The 19,431-nt window shown below is 42.3% G+C and overlaps 1 protein-coding gene across 1 annotated transcript in view; it reads right to left on the bottom strand.

Moving 5' to 3' along the window:
* The window catches only part of LOC104523799 (ephrin type-A receptor 4-like), a gene marked incomplete at its 3' end in the record, with an annotated part of 57,035 nt that overhangs the window by 1,830 nt on the left and 35,774 nt on the right, over positions 1–19,431 (bottom strand). The window contains exon 4 of the mRNA XM_010166491.1: positions 13,722–13,877. Coding sequence (XP_010164793.1) covers positions 13,722–13,877 — 156 coding nt within the window. The remainder of the gene's footprint in view (positions 1–13,721; positions 13,878–19,431) is intronic.

Genomic DNA, 19,431 nt, shown 5'->3' with positions numbered 1-19,431 from the left:
GAGAAAGTTCTGGCAAGTTTCATTCCAGGTTTTCCATTCCTGTTATTTGTCAAATGTTATTAAATTGGAGAAAACTCAGCCAGCACCAATAGTTTAATTAAGTGTGTAAACAAATCAATCATAATTTCTCACATGCCAAAGGTACAAAAACCACCATCAGGCTAAATTGGGAACCCAATACCTTATAGTGATATTCTTCTGAGATTACAAAGGGACTCAAGTGTAGCAGCAAAGAGGTTAAGCCATTAAGAGGAGACTATTGCAAAGATTAATTCTGGCTGCGTGGATCCAGCAGGAGCATCTATAAGGAAGCCTGAGACCTGAGCAAACTGTGGAGAACAAGGTTTTGAGGGTTGCATCAAGTCCCTGGGTCTGTGCTTGAAGCTGTGAGGATGTAACACGTGTTTAACAGGAGACTTTTATTTTAGGAGAGGCAGGTAGGTTAAGAAGAGAGTCTTAAATTACATAGAGGTCAAATGTATCTACTTATCTTCAGTACTTACGTGAAAGGCCTCTGCTGCAAGGGTAGCTGAGCAAGGATTGTTTCTCTGTGCTCACTTCACAAATACAAAATTAATATATTCATTTTGAAAAGAAGGAAATCCTCCCTTCCTGCCAAACCTTTGAAAGAACCTCTGAGTTAATCAGGGCTGACAGGTAGAATTACTGCAAGGAGAGGAGAAAGCCCAGGCCAACCCCTGTGATGGGGAGGGAGCCCTCCCGCCTGCTGCACCACTGGGCTGCCTTTCATGGCTTTTATTTATACACTGGCAGCATTTAGCGCTCCTAAAGACAAAACCCTTTCACTCAAAGATCAGTTACCAAAAACAGCAAGAGACATTTCCTGCTCGAAAAACACTTAGAAACTAGTAGAAAAAAAAAAGGGAAAGAAACTGGTTTTAATCTCTGTTCATCACGTGGAAACTGAGGTACAGAGGGAGGCAGTAAGCAGACAAGGGCACGCAAGACGTGCCTTGCACATCTGACATCAGTCACAGCTCTCCCAAGCCTCAGCCCAGCACCTCCACCTTGTAACCAGCTCTCCTTCTCCCAAAAGCTGGGTTTGCCCCCTCCCCTGGGCAGGAGAAAGCGGTCTCTGCTTAGCCTACAAATACAGAAGCCTCCTTTTCAAAAACACACTCCGAGTGCAATGAGGTAGAAGACACTCCTGAAATCATGAACTCAAGCGGCAGCGCAGGAACTGCTGAGCAGGAACTGATCTAAACCCCCTTTACCCCAAAACTCGCCAAACCACCTCGCATCAGGCCTCTCTTTTCAGGGCAGGCAGGGACAACCTGTCCCCCTCCACACTGTCAAGGAGGCAGGAGAACAAACAAAAGCCTCTGGAGGAAACCAGCAGCCTCAGTAGACTGCAAGCCCACGTCCACGCTGTGCAACAAAGGCCTGACCTTGCCAGAGCGGCTGCCGGAGTTGGTGGGAGCTGAGGATGCCTGAACTCCCAGAGGCTGTTCAGTACCCGGCAGCAGCGAGCCCTGAACAGAAACTGCTCCTGTGGGAAATGGCAAGAACTTTACGGCGAGAAAAAGCAGAAGGTGTTTTCTCACAGAGGGCTCACTTGCTGCAATCACACAAGCGAGAGCATCGACTCGGAGCACGGTCAGGAGAGCTGAGATAAGGTGGTGCCAGTGCAAACACCTCCCCTCCCTGAGCAACGCCGGGCTCTGCCAGGGCTGCCCTCCTTTCAGGGGGATATTCGTGAAGCAAAGTACTCCACGCGAGGAGGGTTCATATTGCCACCATTAGGGTCTGAAAGAGGTGCCGTTTAGCTCAGATACAGCAGCCAATTTGGGGTTAAACTCAGACTTATGCTGATGTCCATTAAGATATTTTCCAAGGCTCTAGGTCCAGTTTCACGTGGGAAAATGTGCCAGAATGAATCAAGATCCTCAGAAGCAAAAAGTCAGTAATTAGTATGTGGGACAGGGCATTGCAGTGTCTAAACAGAGACGCAATGAAGCGGAAAACCAGGGAAGCAGATGCTTGCAGGTCACAGAGATGAGTGCACCACCTCCAGCATGAAAAGGAAGATGCGGGGGAGTCTCCAAATGGAGGGCTGACATTACAGTGAGGGGAAAAGCAATTTCTTTTCTTTCTGGAGCATAGTCATCAATGGAGCTGTTGGCACTGGGAGTGGGGAATAGTTTCAGATTGATGGGCCTGGTTTCAAATGTTGAAACACAGGGCGTATCTGCTCCTTCAATGCTGATCAGGATTTGCTTTGTTTCTGACAAGAGCCACTGCGCTAGATGAGATGAAAACCCTTTCAGGGCCATGGTAGGCTGGAAGTGCCAGCACTGCTGGACAGACCATTGCCCTCTCACAAAACCTCTCTCCTCTGTCAGAAAAATCTAGCTACGGGGCAGATGAGAGGGAACACAAGGAGCTGTGCCTCTGAAACACTGGTGCCAGCTTCTGTGATTTTGTCCCAAGTCCCACGATTTATAGCATTTTTCTTAAAACTCCTGCTGATGGAAGCAAGCTATTGCATGAGCCGTTCAGCACTTCAGAAGCATGGAGCTAACACTGCCACACTGCCCAGAAGAGCCTAAAAATACGACAGTTACTATAGAAAAAAAAACAAAACAAACCAAAAAAAAAAACCTAGACATATTTATTTTGTAAAACAATTAATTTTAAAGTTCATTTTACGATGCTAGGAAGCCAGGTGCTCTTGCTTTTCATGCCCAAGACAACAGAACCTGAAGGATGGATCTGCAGTCACTCGCGCTTCTCTTGTTGGGGACTGCAAAGAGGACACAGTTTGATCACGGAGCCTGAAAGCAGGATCCCTCACTCAGCCCATTTACCAGTCCCATGAGTTGACATGGAGGACTTCTCTGTGGGAACATAGGGAACGGAAGTTTTTAATTTTATTCCTTCCTGGGGCTCCATAAATCTTGCTTCACAATAAACCCATCAAAATCAACTGAGCCATGAAGCAAATGGAAAGGCCCTGGGTGGAGCCGTTCATTGTGTGTGTCAGGGCTGAGGGAAACACTGACAAGTCTGTTTAGCAACAAATAATCTTTATCAAGCTAATCTTGCTATCTTCCTCAACCCTCCTATTAGATTTACTTAAATGTATTGGGCAATGCAGATTGTTTGGTTTTCTCTTGCTGCAATAAGCTATGGCCATTACATCTACCTGTCTCTTTCACCCACAGACAGATCTGTCTGTCTTAAGGACAATGTTGTATCCTATTTCAAATGAATATTCAGGAAAACTAGAGCTCTGAAAGGGTTAACAGCATGAGCATTACTTGTACTAAAAGGATTGATGTATTTTAGGACTCTCACTGCAATCTCAGGCTGTGTTTTGACTTTTCATCCATCAGTATCTCTCTCTCTCCCTTCCTACATAATGCTCAAGTCCCTCTCCAGTCAGAAGCCTCCCGCACACCACTGCAAGATTGCCAAGATGCCCGATGAAAACCATGACAAGGGCACATATCAACACCTGACAGCCTCCCTCCTACCTTCCAGACCACAGGACATTTCCGTGTGCGACACTGCCTATGTGCCAGCTCTCTGTGGATTATAGGTCTCTGTGGGCATAGCGAAGGAGCCTCTGTGATTCATATCAGGGATCAGGTTTGGTCTGAGCACCAAAGTGACTCACGTAGAGCTTCCGCAGTGAAGACCTAGTAATGAACTTGCTACCCAGGACTGAACCAGCACCTCTGGGGCACAGATGGCAAGGGGCCATGGCTGTGAAGCAAAGCAAGCTGCAAACTAACACTGGGCATAATGACATTTCAGTAAACTATTTGCAAAGAAAATAGTATTTTCCATTTAAATCAGCTGTCCTACACACTGAGGGACCATCGGAGGTTGTTGGCTCAAAGTTTCCCTGTTGTGCAGGTATCATCCTGCTGAGGAAGTTATCCCAAAGCCCCTTTTCTTCTTGCTACAGAAGGATAACATTGCAAGTGTAGGAGGTTCAACCCACTGGAACTGGCAAAATTGTTCTGACAGGAAAAAGAAAGTCTACCCTGAATGCCACGAACAATTTCAAAGGCAAATACTACAAAGATGATTAGCTGCAACTGAGTGAATATTCATGCTGCCCTCAGGGATCGGTCGTGCCCAGCCCTTCCTGCATGCCAATGCAGAAGTACAGTCACCAGGACCCTTTGTGTGCCCAAGGACGGGGTCTGACTTGGCTGCACCAGGGCTGAAAGTTCAGCACTGCCGCAGAGCCAGGAGTCCAAAGGAGAGAGTCTCTGCCCTGACAAACTCCTTGTAAAGGATGTGCTGTAGCTGGGCTCCTGGAGCTGGAGGGACTCCAGCGAGACAGGCAGACAGGCATGATTTGCCAGGCGTAGAAGACAAGACTCCAATCAAGTCAGCCCACCCCTCCTCCCTACAGCTGTAAACCCGACCCATCTACGCAACTGAAAAACACCTCTGGAAACTAACCCTGGGATCTGAGGGTAGAACTGTAAGTGCACTGTGCTGGGGAATTGTATTTAAATAGTTATGACGAAGGTTTTAATATCCCTGGGTTTACATCTTCCTTTTTTATTACTGCTCTGCCCAGCAAAGTGCTTCTCTAAAAGTCTCTGTGGGTGTATGCAGTAAATTCAATTAGAGTTTTCTACAACTGGACCAGCCAGACTTGTTTGACACAAAGAATACTGTCTTCACTAAACCTGTTAATTCAGTTCAGCAACACTGTATGGTTAGGAGGCGTGCATTAAAGGACAGGGAGAGGAGAAGAGAAAGAAATGATTCCCAGCAAAACTGCTCCTGAGTGACTTTGTTGTCCCATAAAATGACAATAAATAAGGAGAACCTTGCAGCTTGGTTCTCTGCTGCCCCAGGTTAATAGGATGCCAAAATACCACTTTTAGACCACTAGCAGCTCCAAATTTTGGGAAAACAGCTTTTGTTCACCAAAGCTATAGGTGAGTAAAAAAATTATTTTTTCTTTTGCCAGCGGTCCAATGGGCAAAGCACTGAAGATAAAGTTCTGGGCTTTGGTTTGGCCAATTTATCAAACCCAAGTAGCCATTATATACTATCTTCTTAGACTGAAAAACAAAAACATCAGAAAACAAACCAAAGAGCACTTCAGCACAGGGTTCCAGCACTTACTGCCTTTAAAGTGAATTTAGCACTTAAAGAGAAACCCAGTCCAATGGCACCCAAAATGAAGCACTCTCTAGCCATGAACAGCTCACACTCCTCTGTCTTAGCATGTCCCCTGGCAGAGGGCTCCTCACCAGGAGCTCCTTTCTTTGTGCCATCTTAGTCCTTAGCCATTAACAGTGATAATGGATTATTCTAGCAGCAACATTACCTATTAAGAACAAAACTGATATTATCAGTACTTGGACTGTAACCATATCTGTCTACTACCAACCTATGTTATGGTTAATATTTATTACCTTGAAAGATCTATCTGTAGGAGGACATCTATTAAAAACACAAGCTGAAACCCACACTCTCCATGGAAGTGCTAATGGAGATATTTCAAACATATACCCTCAAGAAGGTAAGCCTTCGTTATGAGCATCCTATCAGTAACCAGATCAGCACATTTAAAATGTAACCTCCTTTAAAAGAAAAATGCTTTCAAAAGATATGCATGTAACAAGCAGGATGATGCTTTTGAGTCTTGGAAGGAGAAAATGACTAAAAAAATAATTTACTCAGTCTGTGCGTGCACATTTGTCTATCAGGCAACGGACATCTCTGCAGGCAGGGCAATGGATAATTATTTTCAAGTGGGTTGTAACCCTGCATTCAGTCTGCGTTCGCCTGACTGTGTGAAATCAGAAGGAAGCTTCATTGGCAATTCCCACCAGACATCAGAAAGCCTCAAGCATGTAGAAAAGACTTTAATCTTCTTTAACCATTCCTGCACTCTCCTTGAGGAAAATATCATCTCTCTTTTTTGAGGCAGAAAAGGTAGACCTTAGCTTGATAAGGATTAAAAATTATTCTAACAAACAGTAAAAATAATATGGTAACTTGCTGCAGTTCAAAGCTTTCTAACTTCACCCTCAAACTGAGAAAACCCCATAAACATACCGTTAAATGCAGCAGAGTGCCAACTACGGGTGTTTGTTAATCAAAGTCAATCAGGCAGACCAGCAGGCTTCAATGGGCTTTGGACCGGGACTGACAAAAGGATCCTCTTTATGAGGCTGCTCCAGGGATGCTGACCCTCTTCATCTCCAGAGATTTCAAAGGGAACTCAGGGTATTCAGAAATCTTGAGCTAATTTGCTACATAATAAACAAGATTCATACAACAGGGAAGGTTGCTATGACTCACCGTCTTTTAAAAGGAGCCTCGTATGAACTGGCCCATTTTGAATCGGCAACTTGGTCTTGGCTATACTACAGAGGAGCAGTTAAGTCTTTGATAAGTTACAGAAGCAGCAGGCACCTGGGAGTAAGCATCTAGCTGCCTAAGAGCAAAAAAACCTACCTAGAAATGCACTATCTAAAGCAATGAAAAGTTTAGCACATCTTCTGCTACACAAGATCAGAAAGCCAGCTTTTGTGTACAACACAGCAAGAATAAAGAGAACAAATAAAGAGCTGGAAAAAAAGAAAAGATCCATACAAGGAACAACTGCAAAGATCTTTGGAGCACATCTACAGAGAGCAATGAAATGTCACTGGAAGTACCTCAAGTAATTTTGAAGGGGTTAGCTCAGGCACTAAGAGGCAGTATGACTCTGCTAAGGCTTTTAGTTGTAGTGCCAGCCTTACCAATGTGACCATACTGCTACTCTTTCAAGGAAGCCTCACAATGCCATTATTGCATGGATAGCCTTTAACAATTCTAATCAATACTCTTTAACTCGATCATGATCCTAAAATTCATCTCCCTGGAGGCAGGGCTGAGTGTGAAACAGAGTTTACTATTTCAGAGTGGATGTAAAGAAAGTAATTATTAAATAATCAATGTCTTTAAAATCTTTAAGTTCCCTCACTAAAATGTCTGGCCAAGCGGTGTCAGGCATAGCCTTCAAGAAAAAGCACCTTGGCCTCCTCTTTCCATCTCATAAAGCTTCATTAAACATGTACAACTATGGAGCTGTCAATAATGTTTCAGCATGTGAACTGTGAAGCCTTTCAGATAAGCCTTTGTTGTTGATCTTTAACCATCTGAAAGACAAGTTATAACGCAGAGTAAACACCTGGGCTGTGTAAGTTTAGGCTCAGAAATGAAGCCCACACTTTCCTGTGACAGTTGTATATGTTGCTGCCATTAATTGCTTCTTTCAGCAGTTGTGGACGGGCCTCCTGTTGCTGTGGGCTAATTTACACAAGCACTGACAGTTCGGACAACTCTCGCTTCTTGTCTGCCTGGCTATTCCTGATCATTTATCATTATAGATTATGTGTTTTTACAACTGGTGAGACCAAAGTCAACAGTCCACAAGATGTGGCAGCCACTTGAAATATCAGTCATCTGCTCTGTTTCTACTCCCCTTCTTTCTGTGCACAGTCAGCAATACAACTGGGTTTTAATAAGGCAACTGATCTGGTAAACAATTCCTAATTTATTTACTTGGGCAAGACTCCTTTGACTTCAGCGGGAGTTCTGCCAAGCTAGGGATCTTGGACCAAGGCCAATGATAAAATGCCCGTTTTACTGGCATGTATGATTTCCTATGTACTTGCCAAAAGAACCCTGGTTACTAGTTTCACAATAGGCTTTGTTTCTTTCACCTGGAGAACAATCCAATCAATATTTCCTCTTCTCTCCAGGCTGAGGGAGTTAAGCAAAGAGGTCCAGTTACCACTGGCACAGGTGTAGGAAAACTGATGCTTGCAGGTGCCACCGCTGTGGGCTCTGGGGTTCTCTTCCAAAAACTGCCATGTAAGAAGATTTTGCATTGCCACATATGCTAAGACATGTTATCACATCTACTGTAATACACTGTGCTGCAGACAATACCACCTGTGTTCACTTACTCTTTTGAGATAAAAAGAAGAATTCCATTGTGGATATCAGAAAGTTATCTGACAGTCTGACAGGAAAAAAATCCAACCAGAAAAATAAGTTGTTCTGACATTGGCCCAACCGCTGAATTTCTTATTCTGTTAGCCCTCTAATTTACTTCAGTGACTCTACAGAACTGGGTCCTGACTAACCAAATCAAAGCCCCCACTTATTTGAGTAAATGTCTCTGTTAATTTGATGCTCTGGCCAGAAAATCAGAAGACAGCTAATAAACAGTTGCTATATTTAAAGGAGTGATGATTTTAAGTCTACTGATTACAGACACACATTGTCAAATTACTCTCATCTCTTCTCTTCAAGCCATAACCACTCCCCTTCTTATTCAACGTTTTCTCAATTCCTTCAGCCCATCACCACAGATGAGGGGAGACAGCCTTCTCCTTTGAGATTCCCATCACTCACAATCCCTTTCTCTCGGTCTGGCAGCGGTGCAGCGATGGATGGTCAATTTTCCCAGCCTATGTGGAGAAGAAAAATCATTCTCTCCATACTGCCCACCCACCGTTCCCTCTGCTCTTGCAACTGCCATACCGGACCTTAAAAGGCATTTTAACATACAGTTTACATAATGAACAACCTTACATGATGTTTTAAGAACAAAATAATTTACTTAAGGCATGGACATATATAAAGACATGGAAGAATTCTTATGTCATAAATTTAACTTCTGAAGATCAAAGGCTGTATTGGCATGTACTTCATATTATTGAGAATGGGCTCCAACAGCAGAGGTTAGACTGAAGTAGTGCCAGAACAAGCGTGCAAACCCTGGGAAGGAAGCATGGCAAAGCTACCTACAACACACTAGCCAGCATGACCGCGTGTTGCACCCTGCTTTCTTATTCTTCTAAAAGCTAGAACAGATAATCGGCGTCTGTCTGGAAAATTAGAAGAGGTACAAGTTAAGCTGAAGGAAAAAGAGCACATTTGTTTATTTAGAAGCCTAAGCAATCATAATAAACATATGCTCAAATAATCAGCTCCTGTGTAATTACTCATTTGCAAGCACAGTTATTAGGTAGGTAAATTCACTATTTTTCAAAAATGCAGGTTAAATATTTATCTCTGATATATATTAAATGCAACACAAGACTGTGCTAAGGACATATATTAGACTGTAATATTTACAAAACTGAAGTGTTTAGCCCTTTCAGACCTTTTTTAAAGCCTTGACCTTGCAAGCAAATAAGGACAGTGTTATTTTAATGTGCATTCGAATTTTAACAACACAGTCACACAGCTCTAGTGGAATCCACATTGAGTTTCCACTGTAGATTGCTCATCATTTCATTATGGTTCATTATGCTGATAACTGTCAGAAAGCATTAGAAGCAGGAGCCTTGAGTAATAGCACTGAAATGGTAATTTAAAAACAATATACTTTCTGGAGGAAATACAGCAGTGCACTAAATTCAATTAGAAGAGGCGAATGTAAAGACAAGTAAGTGACATTTTCTGTTTGAAGTCAGGCTGTTCGATTTCTTGATAACCTAAACTGGAGAAAGCCCTTTTAAAGCAGGCACTTTTCTCTTGCATCTCACTGAATTTGCTCTCATTATCTCTAAGCTTCTCCAGTATAAACTGTCTTAAATGCAACCGTTTTAGAAATATTTCAGGCCATGCCAAAATATCAACCAATCAGTCACTGTTTGTGTGGCACAACAGACTAAATTATTCAGGGTCATTTATTGAGACAGATTTCAAGCTGGACAGTCAGTCTATGCTAGTAATCTCTCTTTTGTAAAGGGCTCCCAATTAAAAATCATTAATAATCTGAATCAAACAGACAATATAAACAATACAAAACCGTCCCATACTCATTCATAATGTGAGCATTGTTTGTTAAGAAACAGTTAGAGAGCCCGACTCGTTAACGGTTGGGACGCAGGACCAACACCCATTAACTTGGGTGGGAACTGCACCTGCCTGCACCAGGCTGCAACTCACAGGGCATCTCCTTATGGAAATGGAAATTCAGGGATGAGGACCACGATTGAGACTGATTGTTTTCCAGCCTCATGGATTTGTGTGTTGGTAAGGCAATCTATTCTCCATTAGATCGCTAACCTTATGAAAAACCCATCCTCTCAAGAAGTACTGAAATATAATGAAGGTCTGAATAGGTGCCTTAACATTATTTTTGCGATACTTCCAAAAGGGAAAGACATCCCTGTGTTCCACCATTTGTGCTCAAGTGTATTACAGGTCAGTCATAGCATTTTCATGCCCAAGCACGCAGCTGACAAGCCCACTGCACTTCTGAGATGAAAGTCTATATTCCTGAGTTGGGTCAAAGCAGCAGATCCAGGGCAGCTTTGCTCCTCAGTGGTGACAGACACATTGATGATTATCCCCGTAAGGCAAGCTTGAGAGAAAAGATGTATCAGTAAACATGTGTATGTCAGGGTGTTTATGCCTGGCCTTCCGACACAGCCCACTCCACCTTCTTCTACGGTCACATCCTACCACATTCTGCTCTTACTTGTACAAGCTTTAAGCCAGACATAACTTCTCACTCTAGCAGAGCTAAAATAGGGCAGAATACTGAAAGCTGAGTTTGAGTTATGTGTTTAGATTGGATGCCTTGCTTACCCAAAGGTTAGGCACAGTTTTTACAACTCAACAACAGATAGAGATGTCAGAGAGTGTCATTATGGAATGAGAAAACTCTGAAGCACCTCTCCTGACCAGCGCATCAGGAAGTAGGTGTTGCTTTTATTACCTACCATGGGAACTGCGAGAAAGGAAAAGGAAGGGGAATTCACCAGTTCCCTTCCATCCACTAGCACCATCAAGCTAATGGAAAGTCATAACAGTCTTACTCCCCCTACCTAGGAGGCAAGATAAGTGATGAGGCCAGACAGTTTATTACTAAAGGAAATCAATAGCCAAGGGTCAAAGCTTTACAAAAACACATTCTAAGAAGGCTCAAGGTCTTCATCTTAAAAAGTGTTCAGAAATAATAAAGAAAGGATCAATCCACAGTCCATTCCAGGTGTTCCCTCCAAATTACCCAATGTTACTTTTATTCACCTGGTCTAATAGCTCTCCAAGTGAACAGAAACCTGATTTTACAAGTCAGTGGAGCAGAGTCTATCTTTTTGCTAGAAGAATGGATCTCAGATACTGTGTTTTATTTCTTCATTAGTGCGCCGTCACACTGAGCGATTACTAAATGCAGGGCTGAATGAGAATACCAGGGTTAAAGAGAGCATAATGAACAAAGAAGGTGCCTGATTATTATGGCTGTCAGCACAAGGGAATTGGGTTTGTCACCTGGTTTAACCAACTGGTAAGAACTGATTAGAGTCTGAATCCATCTGAAAGAACCTTTGATGTTTACGCTCCCTTCTGTCTCCACATCTTGTCAGGAAAGGCAGACAAATGTGGAGCTTCCTCCAGATGGGCTTCCTTCAGCAGAGGCCCTTTAAATGCTTTCTGCCACTTGGTCTCAAGTGTGTGGACAGAAGGCTACTTGGTGTGGGGAGCACAGCAAACAGCCACCTACCCCAGGAGCCCTTGCACCCCACTCCTTGTGCAACGCAGAGGTGCACCACGCACGCAGGGCTGCATTTTGTGCCTGTGCAGGCACCACCATCATAGCAACGTTCAAACACTGCTAAAGCAGACCTCAAAAAGGGAACATCAGCGAGCACAGCCATGGGTGGGAGAGCAAAACTGCTCCACAAGCCAGCTGAGGAATAACTTCTGTGTCTTCCTGCACCTTGGAACACAGAAAAAGACGCCCTTAAGGTATAGGAAAATTCACTGCTATGAAATGGGACCTCCAGAGACAGGCCTGTTTTCCAAAACCAGGTGTCCATGGAATTGTGGTGCTGGCTTGCCTCTGCATGCCATCTCCTTCTAGATAGCTGCAGAGATTAAGATGGAGGCCAGCGCCATGGCCCTTGCCTTCTCCCCTTGTCATATTTTCGGGGTAAGGATTTCAACTTTGACTGACCTCTGAAGACAGGAATGGGGAAGGGTGCCAGAAGGAGGCTCAAGACTTGACAAAAAAGGGCTAAGCTTGCAGGGGTACGTTCTGGAATACAAGCAAACATACATTATCATTTGCTTACAATTCCCCCATCTGGAAGTGTTTTGCTCTCTCCTCATACTTCACTCGCTGCACATGCCTATTTAAATTCAACCAGTTGATTACTAATTTGATTTCAATTTGGTCAGGATATCACTCACTAGGACAGGGCTTTATGAGAAACTTTTGCTGGTATAATGTTATTTGCAGTGTATCTTCCAAACAATAGTTTTATTGTTGCAAAAATACATTTTTCCTATCAAAATGGTCAAGCTTTATACCTACTAGTGTAAACTACTTTATAAAAAGCATTTTCCTACCCACTTCAGCAAGGTTTCACAATACAGTTAGACCTCCAGTCCCAGTCAACATTTGGCAAGGGATATGCAGACCTCTCTGCTTTCCTACTAAGCAAAAGCAGCTGCTCCCAGCTATTATGCCCAGACCTGCTTAACCACCACCCAGCAAAACTCACAGCTGAAAAGGAGATCACTGAAGAAGAGCTGGAATCAAGGGGGTGTGGGGAAGGGATGAGTGTTGGCTTAGTTATGGACATACTTTGTTTCTGCCTTGTAAGGGAGAAATTAAGATTTAAACAAATGTGAGTCATCTCTCCAAAATGAATGTGGAATATATTAAAATGTTACAAAAGAAATATCTCAGCCTTCCCTCACTCACAGACACACACACACTCTCTACATAAATATACAGCTGAACTCCAAAAATCTGGAAGCATTTCCAAAGTCCTCAGGGTCTTCATCAGTTCTAGATATCTCTAGATATCTCCTGGTAAAATACAGCCCTTTCACTTATTGTTTCAAATTGCTCTGCTCCTATAGAAGTTAAAACTGAAGAACTAGATGATCATGATTTATCACCAGGGCACGCCTGAAATCCCAGGTCTTCAGCTGCATGAGCTGTTAACCAACACATAGGACAAGGGTTGTCCACCAACTCCATTGGTGTGCTCAGTGCTCTATGCCTCTTGTTCTCCCTACTGAAGGCATTTTGGTGGAACTAAAGCAAATTTGCTGTACGTGATGTATTTATCTACAAAAGATAAAATAAACTATACTTTGGGTGTTTGTTTCATTAAGGTTTAAGATTTATTCTTACCACTCCTTTCAGAGGAACACTTCTATGTTCTTAAGGGTCACCAGCTATATTCTGAGCAAATTAGATATATAATGAAATGATGAATACTACCTATTTACCCTAGATCATACAATTGTAAGAAAAGCTTTCACAATTTCTACAAATAGCAATATTTAAAGAGATGAAGGTGATATGATCTACTGGACACGTCCTCACACTGGAACTTAGACCTGTATTTTATTCCCAACTCTGCTACTGAGGTCTGCGAGTCACTCCTCTTTTGTGGCTTCACCTCCTCTGAGTCTCCCGATTTATTTAGACTGTAAGGTCTCAAAGGTCAGTGCAACCATGTCACTGTTAGGAATTCAGAGCTGAGAACTAACCCTTTCTCTGCCAGAAGTGTGATCCAAAATGCAAACTGCATCTGCAAAGGGCTGTAAGAGCTACTGAATGCTGCTCTCAGAACAGGACACTTCTTAGAGACACAGATCTCCAGGCAGTATTCCCTACATACACAGTGAAAGAAAGACAGGAGAAGAAATGTATGATATAGGAGGAAGAGACTGTTCAAAGACCAACTTACGAGTGCAGGGCATGGAGGCAGCATCATTTTCAGCTCGGAAAAAGCCTCGATCGCAGGTGCAGGAGGTAGAGCCTTCCCAGATGGAGTAGCTGTGAGGCGGGCATTTGGCACAAGCAACATCTGTCGAGAGAGCCTTGTAGTATCCGATTTTGCAAGCTAGATGGAGGAACAAGAAGGGAAAGTGTTACTTGCCCAAGCTGTGATCATAAATTGCTAGCTTACTTATTCAAAATCAAGGCAGGAGACATTTCAAAGAGATCTAATGATGTCCTCTTAGCCCCAGGTGAAGAATTAACAATCATCACACTCTTAATGAGTAATCCTATGTCAGGGGATACTGATTTCTAATTCCAACAAGAGCCATTTTAAAGCTGGCTTGGAGATGGAAAAAAAAAAATAAATTATACTCTTCTATTGACACTGCCAGAAAATCAGCTGCCTCTTTGTGCTTACTGTGGAGTTGCATGTTGCTTAACCCATGTCCACCTGCATTCACATACACATACACACAGAGCATGACAAAAGGGGTGCAATTGGTTTATTCTATGACCACTTAAGGAATGGCAGCTGACAGGCAGACTACTGCCAATTTTTCAGAGGGAGTGGGACAGGAACCCACTGGGATTGGCAGCAAGGCCTTCAGCCTAACATGCCCGGAAATGGCACGTCTCCCCCCAGGCAAGGCAGAATTCATTTGGCTCTTTCTCCCCAAGAGAGGAAATCAGCAATGCTCTCCCCTCCTCGAAGCCAGGGCATAGCAGTAACTGCAGCACTGCCACCAGGTCCCACATGCAGTTGGCAAGCTTTCGGTGACATCATCTTCATAAATGCAACGCTTACACAAATGGCTACTTCTACATCACTTGGAAAAAACTCTTTAGCATCATTAATAACACATTTTAATAGTGGCTAACAGGTATGTCATCCCAGAAACTTCTCCCTTGGCTAGAGATAAAAGTCCACCATCACCACTGGTTTTCAGCACTACGGAGAATAAATACCCAGTCAGGCAAACATCTAAAAAGGAAAGGTTGTTCCCAGTGTTTACTGTGACTCACTCTCACATCTCATCACTTATCACCAATGCTACCTTTAGGGTTCCCCTACTACACACAGGCTCTAGTACATGGGGCGCAGCCCCCTGCACAGCCGGGGCTCACTCCTTCTGTTTTAATCTTTCCTTAGCCCTCCTCTTTTTTTTTTCCCTTATGAAGCCCTCCAATGGGAAATGGAGAGAGATTTTAGTAACACATTTACAAAACAGCAAGTTACTTCACTCTTATTAACCAAAGCCACTTACGGAATTTCCCTAACGAGTCCTAACTTTACGATGTGCCATGTACCACCTGTAAGAGTGCTGGGAGATCAGTCTGCTTTCGCTCGCTGAGGCTGTCACTGGACCAGAGGATCTTATAAAAACACATTGCTCAAGTGACTAAGATTTATGCTCCCAGAGTTTACATGCATCACATTATTAGATAAGGTTTAACTTGCAAGGTGCTTTTTGGCCATGCTTCAAACAGCCTTGGGGTTTTGATTAAAATCAAAAACCACAGTTTTGGCAGGAAGAATCACGGGGGTCAAATCCAGCCTCCCCACATCAGAGACAATTAGTCCCTGAACACAAATATAAACCCACCAGGTACAGCCAGTGCACAGCTGCAGTACACAAAGGCAACTCGGGCAACGTAACTTACTCTGCTTGTGATGTGAATTATCCAGAAAAACAAACAAACAAACAAAACACCAGGGAAACTGACCTTTCATTTTTTTAATATGATTTGCAATATCTTGTGAGTAAGTAGTGCTATCACTACATGTCCTCTTGTGCCTCGTTTAACAACAGCAGCAGTCAAGTAGCAGATGCTGATCTGCGATATTATTCCTGGTTTTCACTGTCACAGCTCGGATCAGAAAGATGCCTAAGCCTGTATATGACCAGGACAGACGTGAAGAGGAGGAATCTTGCTGCCATATATAAAGATAAAGCATCAAAAAAAGAGAGTATAACAGATCAGGCTGACTGCTCTTAGCCACAAAATTCTTTCTATTATTCAAGGTTTTTAAAATAAACCATGCAAACATTATTGTTCAATATCAAAGTTCACAGAAATTATTATATGAAAACCTGTCTTTTGCATCTTCCTAGTATTAAAATATTTAGAAGATAAGCAATCTAGCACAAGGCTGAAGATCCGGCTCAGGCTATAACACACTATTGAAAAGGCAGGAAAATGTCACAAGTAAAGATTTTTGCGATCATTCTTCCTCCTCACTGTCTTTTCCAACTCAGTGGTTTCAAAGGGAATAGATGGATACAGTGGGTACTGCAAGGTCATCAGTCTGTAATTCAAGGATTTTTTTTTTCCCCCTCATTTCAGGTACTCTGTTTTGTTTTCTACTATATTAAGCCCAGATCAATAATATTTCAAGATCTGAGGAAAGCTCTCCAAACGCAGTGGCTGCTCCTAAAGCAAACACAGCCATTTTGCTTCAAAAATCCCCTACTCCTGAACAGTTAGTTTTCTTCATTTTAGCATGCTCAGAGATTCACCACATTTCAGCACGTGGCATAAAATAATGTTAAAGAATGTGTTGCATTAAACCAGCAGTTCTTTGCCCCTAAGAGCTCCATGGTACCATCACTTACAAACTCGAGTCTAATCCTGTAAAAGCTGTTCTTAGCATGAAGTACTGCTGACACACCTATTACAGCCAGCGCCTGTTAAGGCTACGGATGGGCTTTTTCGGAAGGTTAATGATTTAGTAGGCAAACAAAAAGCCTGTACAGAACTGTTCCCTGAAAGTCTTTATTGCCTGCTCATGAAAAGTCTTCATGCAGCTGCTTTTCTAGGAAGGATTTGCTGGGTGAGACCTGGCATGAATGGTGTTCTTACACAGCCTTCGAAAGATACCATTGTAAAAAGATTAGTTCACATGTGCAATGCAAACTTCGAATTAAATTCCTTAGCTTTGCCTTAATTAGTTCTTTCTGTTTTGTTTTGTTTTTTAAAAGAGAGAAAAATCTTTTCTCACACTCAGATCACCCACAAGCATAACCAGGTTACAATCAGCTGCACTAGATCTAAGGAAAAGTCTCAATTTTTTTTTCAGCATGAAAAAGCTTGCAGTTTTTCCTCAGAACAAATCACATTGATTTTAAATGGACATCAGTTTGAAATAACTATGCTGATATCTCTGAGTTTTAATGTTAAAATTTATTTGATTTCTATTTCTCTTAAAGTGAAACAGGACTTGTCAAATATCACTGGTCATCATCATATGCCCTCCCCCCCCCCCCGCCCCCTTTTTTTTTTTTGGCCTTTTTTTGTTATATTTACCAGAGTGACACATGTTAAAACTGCAAAACTGCTCTGGAGAATTATGGAACTTCAGTCAAATCTGGATGTAACTTTTCTCAAGCTGTTTTTCAAACTCTATCTTCTCATTAAAATCTGATTTTCAGACTCATGGCTTTCTCAAAAAAAAAAAAAAAAAAAAAGAAAAGAAAAGAATGCATGTGTGGGCTGGAAAGTCTGCTTGCTTAGTCTCTCCAAATGCTGAATTTTCTATTAGAAAATTTTAGCCAGCAATTTCAGAATTTAAAAAAATCATCTCACATGGGATGGAGTTCTAGTCACATTCTTTTTAGTCACAGCTATAACAAAATATATGTACTAAATAATTTTCAACTCTTTTTAAATAAGATATGCTTTTTTTCTGACTGAGGGCAGGGGAATCTTTAAAAAAATTACTCTTACAAATTTAAAGGTGTTAAAAAAAAATCCCCCACCTCTTGCTTTTAAATTTTTCCTTTGTCCTTGTTAAAATGGCAATGAATCTTTCCATCCTAGTTTGGAAAAGGCTTGACATGCTTAATAGTTCTTAAAAAAAGCATAATGTCTTGAAAAGGCTTAGATAAATAAACCGTTCTGATCTCTGATCTCTTTGTTGAGAAGTTCCTAAATCATTAAAAAGATTAAAAATGCAGCGAATACCTTAAAAGAATCTCAGCAAGCTCCAAGTAGAGGCTTTGGCAGTGCCACGGAGGCAGCAGCGCTCTGCTCTTCGCCCACAAGAAGGCTAAGCGGGAGAGGGAGAGACCCTGGAGCCAGGGGGGCTGGCTGAGCTCCGAGCAGATGACGGGACAGTGAAGGTCCAAGCCAGCCAGCCCTGAGCTGAAGCTGCTGAGCAGGATCTCCTGCAGCAGTCCTGGCAACAAGGGACCAACGCCAGAAGAAAGTTTCTACCTGCTGCCTCAGTCTCTGCTGAAGATGAGAATTCACAACTGAGAAAAACACTGATTTCCAGATAGGAGATAATAAAGAGAATGGGGGAATAAACAAGCGCAGAAACATGGTTTTGCTCAAGTAAATCTAGTTAAGTCAATTAAATTATATTGGAAGGAAATTTGACATAGATGTTCTAAAGTGCTTATTTGCAGCAGCAACAAAAGACTAGTGGGATGGCAGACCTGTACAGGGGGAGGCACGGCACAGGAATGCTGGACTGCAGAGCCATTACCCTATAGATCACTGTGCTAAAGGCCGAGATCTCCAAATGAGTTCTGCAAGGAAAGGGCCCTCGACCAGGCCAGGATCAGCAACTGAACACAAACCACGCTCCCGCTGCACCCCTCCTTCCCAAAAGGGACCAGCACACCACTAAGAACATTTATTATCACAGGCAAGTGAATAATATAGGTAAAAATCTGTGGAGTTATCTGAAATTTCAGAAACTGTGCATTTAACAGTTTCTGTTTTTTGAAGCAGAAAAATATCAGCTACATAGTAATGAAAATTTCAAGATTCCTTGAGATGCAATTTTAAATCACATCTCCCTCCACACATAAAAGAAGAGGTGAATTTTTTTTTAAGTCAATTACTGTAGCCAACTTTAATGAAAAACCCTGAAATAGTATACTTGGTGAAATGAAGGACAAATGAAGCAAATAATTTAAGAAAAGATATTTCAGTGTCAGGCTTATAAATTTCAGTGAGAAATTTGTGTTTGCAGACTTGAAAAAATACTTTGATAGCATATTTCATGTCTTTCATCACTGGTTACTTTTTCTACAGCTCTTCCCCATCTGAAAATATTTTAAGCTCATATTTTAACTGCACCCTTAGGAACAAAAAGTTACTTTTATTTTTCCCCTCTAATGTTCATCTTATTCTTTAAGAGGATGGATTTTCTCTCTCAGATTGTAACAAAACCACATCTGCCACATAAGCCGGCAGCATCTTCTCAGCTCTCTTTTACTGTTATTGCCATTTCTGAACAGATTTTTGCGTGTTAATTATAGAACTCAATTGTTTGGATAGTCTCTTTTGATGAGCTTTCTGCCCTGCACCATGAACCCCTCCGTTATTGTACAGCTGTTTTACTCCCAAATGCTCATCAGGGTTTTCTAATTGTCAAGCTGTCCCAGCGACTAGTTCTTTTGACCTAAAAGTCAAAGAAAGGGAGTCACCCTTGGCTCCCCGACATGAATACCGCAGGAGTCCCAGTGGCTCCCCTAATACCTACGAGACAATGCCTTTCCAGATCATTGCCACTACAAGCATAATTGGGTTTTGGGTGAAATGAGAAGATTTTAAATAGGATGAATTAATGAGTTTCTTGTAAAATTAAGTCGTTCTCCTGGTCCAATCTAATTACTCACTGTAATGCCCCTGAGGGTGATAAATAAAGATCCTTAGAAGCTGGG

The sequence above is a fragment of the Antrostomus carolinensis genome, unplaced genomic scaffold (assembly GCF_000700745.2).
Source record: "Antrostomus carolinensis isolate BGI_N321 unplaced genomic scaffold, ASM70074v2 scaffold33244, whole genome shotgun sequence".
In the NCBI taxonomy this organism is placed as follows: domain Eukaryota; kingdom Metazoa; phylum Chordata; class Aves; order Caprimulgiformes; family Caprimulgidae; genus Antrostomus; species Antrostomus carolinensis.
This window is presented reverse-complemented; position numbering and strand designations above follow the sequence as displayed.